The 7,217-nt window shown below is 35.4% G+C and overlaps 1 protein-coding gene across 7 annotated transcripts in view; it reads left to right on the top strand.

The window, feature by feature from the left end:
* The window catches only part of LOC110462576, an 84,474-nt gene extending 77,936 nt beyond the window's left edge, over positions 1-6,538 (top strand). For all 7 annotated transcript variants that reach the window (XM_021516574.1, XM_021516573.1, XM_021516567.1 and 4 more), the window contains one exon: positions 4,352-6,538. In XM_021516574.1, coding sequence (XP_021372249.1) covers positions 4,352-4,534 — 183 coding nt within the window. In that variant the 3' untranslated portion in view covers positions 4,535-6,538. The remainder of the gene's footprint in view (positions 1-4,351) is intronic.
* The last annotated feature ends 679 nt before the right edge of the window (positions 6,539-7,217 follow it).

Here is a 7,217-nt window from a genome sequence, read left to right as displayed (position 1 = left end):
GGGGGGGGGGCAAAATTTATTATGGTTTATAATGACAAATGATACTTTGAATATTACATGTTAATAACTTGATTGGAATTATAACCTTGAATTGACAGTTTGATACTTTGAAAATTTTGAGCCAGCCCTACCCCCAAGGGCTGTAGGTGCTAGTTTCAAATCCTTTTTAGTCTGAACTCTGTATGCTAGATATTGAGTAAGGTGGTTTTATTGTTTTTTGTCACTTTGAATAATATTTCTGTTCATGTTAAAACAAAATCAACTCTCTGTATAAATATATCAGGTGACCGTTAAGGCCCATGGGCCTCTTGTTTACATCCTAATCTTATATTATCTCTATTGCCATAGCTTTTTTCTGTATATAACATATAATCCTCTGAAATTTACGTGAACTTTTTAGCTTTCTATTCAAATCACCCTGCGTCTGTGGTCCGACATTCTGTCCCTCCTTAAACAATTCTTGATGGCGCTATTTCTCAGGAAGTACTAGAGGAATCTTTTTCAAATTTCACGTGAAGGTTCACCATGGTCCCTAGTTATGCATATCATTTTTTGGGCCTGATCACAAAAACAAGATGGTTGACAGACAGCCATCTATTATTTGAGAGTTAAAGTTTGTTAGTGCTATTTATTAGAAAGTACTGGTGGGATATTTCTCAGATTTCACATGGAGGTTCCCCGTGGTCCTAAGTTATGCATATTGGTTTTTGGGATTGATCACAAAACCAAGATGGCCGACAGTCAAGTTAAAGTTTGTTAGCGCTATTTATCAGAAAGTACTGAAGGGATCTTTTTAGAATTTCACACCAAGGTTCCCCATTGTCCTTAGCTATGCATATCGGTTTTTGGGACTGATCACAAAACCAAGATGGTGGTTAGCCAGCCATCTTGAATATGAGAATGAAAGTTTGTTAGTGTTATTTCTCAGATTGTACAGTAGGGGTCTTTCTCAAATTTCACATGGTGGCTCCCCATGGTTCCTAGTTCTGCATTTCAAATTTTGGAGATGATTAGTTGTGCATGTTAAGTTTTGAGTTTGATCAAAAGACTGATTAAGATGACAGACAGGCAAACTGATCAAATAGATATTAGAGAAAAGAAGAGAAAAGATAAAACTGATATAGAACTAATGAAGATGGTACAATGGTTGGCTCCAAGATCTCTGGGATATCTTGTCCTTTATTTTGACTATATTTAGCTCAACTTGCCCAAAGGGCCAAGTAATCTTATAGGCCATGGTGCAGCTTCTGTTGTTAACTTGTTCCTGTGAACAACTTCTCCTCAAAAAACGAACAGGCACTCAGTGGATGGTGAAATTTGGCCATTAGCATGCTGGAATGAAGGGCTCCCATTATATATTTATTTATACAAATTATTAACTTTGATCCACTTTCAGGGTCTCGGGGATCATATATATTAAAATCTTTAAAAAAAACTTCTTCTCAATAAACAAAAGGCCCAGGGTGATGACATCTTGCAATTTGCATGCTTGAATGAAGTACTGCTTAATTTATTGAAATATTTTATCCTATCTCACTTTCAAGGTCACAGAGGTCAAATGTTAAAAAAACAAAAAAAAACTTTTCAATAACTGAAAGGCTAAGTGTGGTGATATTTGGCCAGTAGCATGCTGGAATGAAGGGTTATCAATTTTTTTCAAATGAATTCCCAACAAATTAGTCTAGAGTAATGATATTTGCTTAGAAGCTTTTTGGGATGAAGGGCTATCAACAGTTTTCAAATGAATGACCTTGGCCCATTTTCAGTCACTGGGCAAATGTATCTAAATTTTCAAACAATTTCTTCTGAATAATAAAAGGCCTATGGTGATGACATTAGCCAATAACATACTTGGATGAAAGGCTGCAAAGTTTTTTCAAATGAGTGACCTTAACTTGTTTAAATCCTGACCCACTTTCAATTTCGCATCAGTCAAATTTGTTCCATTATTTGAACACTTCCTTCTGAATGCCTGAAAGGCCAGGAATGATAATTAGCCAGTAGGATGCTTTGATGAAGGTATATCAAATTTGTTCAGATGAATTATTTTGTTCCACTTTCAATGGCACAGGAGGTAAACATGTTTAAATCTTTTAACAACTTCTTCTCAATAACCAAATTGCCCAGGGTGATAGTAATTGACTAGTTCCATGGCAGGATAAAGGTTACCACAATGACCTTGACTCACTTTCAAGGTCACAGGGATTAAATATGTTAAAAAATCTTTGAATAGATTATTTTAATAACCAAAAGTGAAAGATTGAATTATTTGGCCTGTACCTAATTTAGTTCTATTTAAATATATTTGACCTTGGTCCACTTTTAAGGTTACTGGTGTGAGATCAATACCAGGTGAGCAACACAGGCTCATTGGGCCTTTTGTTTCATAATATAGATAATCATGTGAATATTGTATGTGTTCCCTGGCTCAGAAACTAAAAGGACTAGTGTTTTACATCGGGAAAATATAGGAATATATCAACTCTCTTTAGGAATTATTAGCATTAACTTTTGATGTTCCAGATAGATTTTCTGTTACACTACCTGTGCTCATATCATTGTACATTGTGCATGATCTGACACTTCAGGTGCAAAAAATGAGGTTTTAATTAAACTGCTGTAGTTTTAACATGTGAAGTTTGGAAGAGAACTAAGTAGATTCTGTCTTCTGAAGTGATGACATGCGATGTATTCTGTGAGAGAGCTCTGACAGCTGGTCAGTCTAATTAATGAGATATTAACTAAAACATGTCTTCTTTGTTTAATATTTTTAAATCTTGTAAATTGAAAATAATATGAGCAAGCAATTTATCATTGGAAGCGAGGAAAATATTAGACAGCAGAATAAAAAAAACATATCCACTGTAGATTTATTAGACAACCATTACTACTGTTTATCCACTGTAGATTGTATTAGACAACCATTACTACTGTTTATCCACTGTAGATTGTAGTAGACAACCATTACTACTAGTTTTACTCAACTCTGAATGACACTGAGCTCAAAGTTCACCAGGTTTTCCTATATGAAATAATCATACATTTACTTACGCACTGTCTTTGTATATTTTTATTGTATAATATCGCATCATTAACTTTTTACATTTGATTTAATATATAAGTACTAGCTTTCAAAAAACAATGCATATTAAGTTCATTTTTCAAGGGTTTATTTTAGATACAGGAGTAAGTGATATTGTGTGTCTGATAATTTCCCCAGAATAAAAACAGAAAATGCTCTGTTAGGTCACTGGTCAACATGAGGGCTGCCGAGTATATATAGTAACCCTCACCGGTCAACATGAGGGCTGCTGAGTATATATAGTAACCCTCACTGGTCAACATGAGGGCTGATGAGTATATATAGTAACCCTCACTGGTCAACATGAGTGCTGCTGAGTATATATAGTAACCCTCACTGGTCAACATGAGGGCTGCTAAGTATGTATAGTAACCCTCATGATCACAGGTCAACATGGAGGCTGCTGAGTACATTTTGTATATATAGTAACCCTCACTGGTCAACATGAGGGCTGCTAAGTATATATAATAACCCTCACTGGTCAACATGAGGGCTGCTGAGTATATATAGTAACCGTCACTGGTCAACATGAGGGCTGCTGAGTATATGAAGTAACCCTCACTGGTCAACATGGGGGCTGCTGAGTATATATAGTAACCCTCACTGGTCAACATGAGGGCTGCTGAGTATATATAGTAACCCTATAATCAGCTGCTAACCCTATAATCAGTTGGGGGCTTTATAGCTGACTTCTGTGTTTGTTAGGATTTTTTAGTTTATTATTACCACAACCTACCCAGACTTTGCAAGTTTTTTAACGTGCAATGTCATACCAGGTATTGACATAAGGCTTCAGTACTTTTACCGATCAGAAAAAAAATCATCATTTAAATCTAAATGAAGCCATTTGTATGTTTTGTAATTTAAAGTGGTGAAGTATAGGTAGAATAAAATGCTCTTTTTTTAAACATTCGAGGAGCCATTTGAAAATAGGAACTGAAGCCTTGCCATCCATGGACATATTAAATATGTTTTAGAGTTTTTCCAAAATGATGATCTAAACACTGGATCAGTTCATCCTTGGACATGTATCAATATTTTTCAGTGATGCCTCACTATTACTAGAGTAGGTGAAATACAAATAGTTTTTAAATGACCAGCTGTCCAAAAGGTGAATAACATTATTGTAACTGCTCAAATTTCAGATTTTATTCATAAAAATTGCCTTACATTTTGAATATGTAGATAAGACTAGCTTTGATGACTGTCTCATACATGTTGAGTTATTACATGAAAAATCATTAATGAGTTGTTAATTTATAATTTCAGGATGAGGCAATTGACATTGAAAGCGTTGGAACTGAAGAAAAGCCACGTTACGACCGGCTCATTAAACGAACCATTGCTAGGCAACGACGTAGTAAACTCATTCGCCTTATTTTTTCTTTCGTAACGTTCCTTGTTGTTATTGCAGTCGTTGTTTTGTTGGTCATATACTTTGGGAAGTCGTGACATTTTCTACTTCACGATCATTGTTATCTGTGCATCACTCGCCTGTTGTTATACGTCGAATATTACGGTACTTACTGAAATATTGATCAGGTTCACCAGTATGTTATTATTAGTACTGTAAAGACACACCCATTGTCTCCTTAATCTCCACAGAGAGGTTCTTTAAAGCACATGACATTTTTTGTAAGCAGATAACAAATAAGATCCCTTTTTCCAGCTAAGTCCTTATCTTTTCTAAAAAGGTAGGACTGTGAAACCTATTTAATCCAGCCCTCCCCTGAGTATTCTGACATTCCATCTAATCCAACCCTGAGTATTCTGACATTCCATCTAATCCAACCCTGAGTATTCTGACATTCCATCTAATCCAACTTTGTGTATTTTGACATCTTCCTTAATCAGACCTTAAATACACGTATGACTTGTGCTTTTGTAGAAATTTAGAACTGTTTTACTGTCAAATCAGTAATCAGGGCCCGTGTACATGAAAGCATGGATTCTGTGCTCAAGCCAACTTTATTTTAACTCACTTAAATCATGTGATACGATCAATAAATCCTGTGTAGCCATTAAAAACCATATTCAGTTTAAAATCTCTACAATTTCTTTTTCATTTTTTTTACAAAATATGTTATGTTCTTAATTTATCATGGGAACAAGATATTGGGCTTGAGCACAGAGTCTGAGTTTGAGCATGAGAACAGTTTCATGAATACAGGCCATGGTGTTATGAACTATAGCTAAAACCTTGAGCAAAGACAATAGGATGTTGCACTAGTTCTCATAACACCTTGAATTCCCAGGTCTTCGTATGGACTAGCGTCTCGCTGGTGTCCAGGAGGACACTATCTCAGCACACCAGATAATGTACTGTTGTATTACTTCTGTGTATGTCGGAGTATCAAAAATCCATCAATCATCTCATTATTAACCATAATGTCAGCAGATATAAGACTACTGTTTAATTTGTCAAATGTTGTTAAATCAGGGAATAAGATATTTGATGAACAATTTAGAAGAGATTTAATTAATTTGCCAACAATTTGATGTATCTGTTTGTTATGCATATTGTATTTAAAACTGAGTTTGTCTGACACATTGTTCAGTTGACAACTACTGGTCACATCATGTTCTGTTAAATCTCACCGATCCACACCATATCGGTCACTACAACATCCAATGATAATGTTTTTGTTGAAGTTTATTTTCAATGGCTATGCATTGTATATATATATTGTACAGATACATGTACTGCGACATAGTTCTTCTGTACAGACTGATCTATATTTTTTGTCAATACATGTATATGTAAATGTGCTGTGACCTTATTTATCGGTAATCAACCTAACAGTACTTTGTTGTCAACAATTACTGGTGGTTTGACCTAGTTCCTCTGAACAGTTATAATCATGACTTATTTTTAATATCGTCAAAACGTGCTGTGACCTAGTTCTTTTATGTTCAGTGACCTAGTTTTTTTGTCAACAAAATCTTTTTTGTGACTGATATAATTCCTGTATGTACAGTTTCTAAGATTATTTTTGATAATATGGTAAAGATGTTGTTTCAGTGGTCAGACTTATACATTTTGCCAAAAAAGAATGTTTTACTGCATTTTGTTCCCCTGAAATTCCATTTAAACATGACACTGAAAACATGAGTTATAAACAGGTATATATTGATACTGTATTTGATATTATGGCAGCATCATATTCCAGAGATAATACATGCTCTATATATACATTTATAGTGCCTATACTTTAGATTTCCTCTGATATTGCAGAAGTCACTGATCTCGTGAACACAGATATGAGCCTGGTTTATTGAACTATTGTTAGATTCATAAGCACTTAAAGATCCTGTCCCACTGCAGGTAAAACCCCATAGAACTCCACTGTAGGTAGTTTTTAGTTTCATTTAAAATGCTGCAGTACTTGTCCTGAACGGCTTAGTGGATTTTAACTTAATTTGGTCTGAAGCATCCTTGGGCTAAGGACACTCAATTTTAAATAAATGGTGGGTGTGGCCCCCTTGGGGGCAGAGGAGCGGGGCCCGATAGGGGAAATACAGGTAAAACCTTTATAATCCTTCTTCTACCATAGGGATAAAGGGATTTCATCCCAATTTGGTCTGGAACATCCTTAGGCCAAGGGCACTCGATTTTGTATTAACCACCCTAGGAGAGGGGCCAAATAGGGGAAATAGAGGTAAAACTTTATAACTTCTTGTTCTAGCATAGGGATAAAGGGATTCTATCCTAATTTAGTCTGAAGCATCCTTGTTGTACATACTTCTCCTACATTAGAGAGACAGTATAATGATTGAAGCTCCATGGTTACATTAGAGTGACAGTATAATGATTGTTGCTCCATGGTAACATAAGAGAGACAGTATAATGGTTGAAGCTCCATTGTTACATTAGAGAGACAGTTTAATGATTGAAGCTCCATGGTACATATGTAACATTAGAGTGGCAGTATAATGATTGAAGCTCAATGGCTACATTAGAGTGACAGTATAGTGATTGAAGCTCCATGGTTATATTAGAGTGACAGTATACTGACTGAAGCTCCATGGTTACATAAAGAGACAGTATAATGATTGAACCTCCATGGTAACATTAGAGTGACAGTATACTGATTGTTGCTCCATGGTAACATAAGAGCGACAGTATAATGATTGA

Source organism: Mizuhopecten yessoensis, unplaced genomic scaffold, assembly GCF_002113885.1.
Source record: "Mizuhopecten yessoensis strain PY_sf001 unplaced genomic scaffold, ASM211388v2 scaffold10807, whole genome shotgun sequence".
Taxonomy (NCBI): domain Eukaryota; kingdom Metazoa; phylum Mollusca; class Bivalvia; order Pectinida; family Pectinidae; genus Mizuhopecten; species Mizuhopecten yessoensis.
This window is presented reverse-complemented; position numbering and strand designations above follow the sequence as displayed.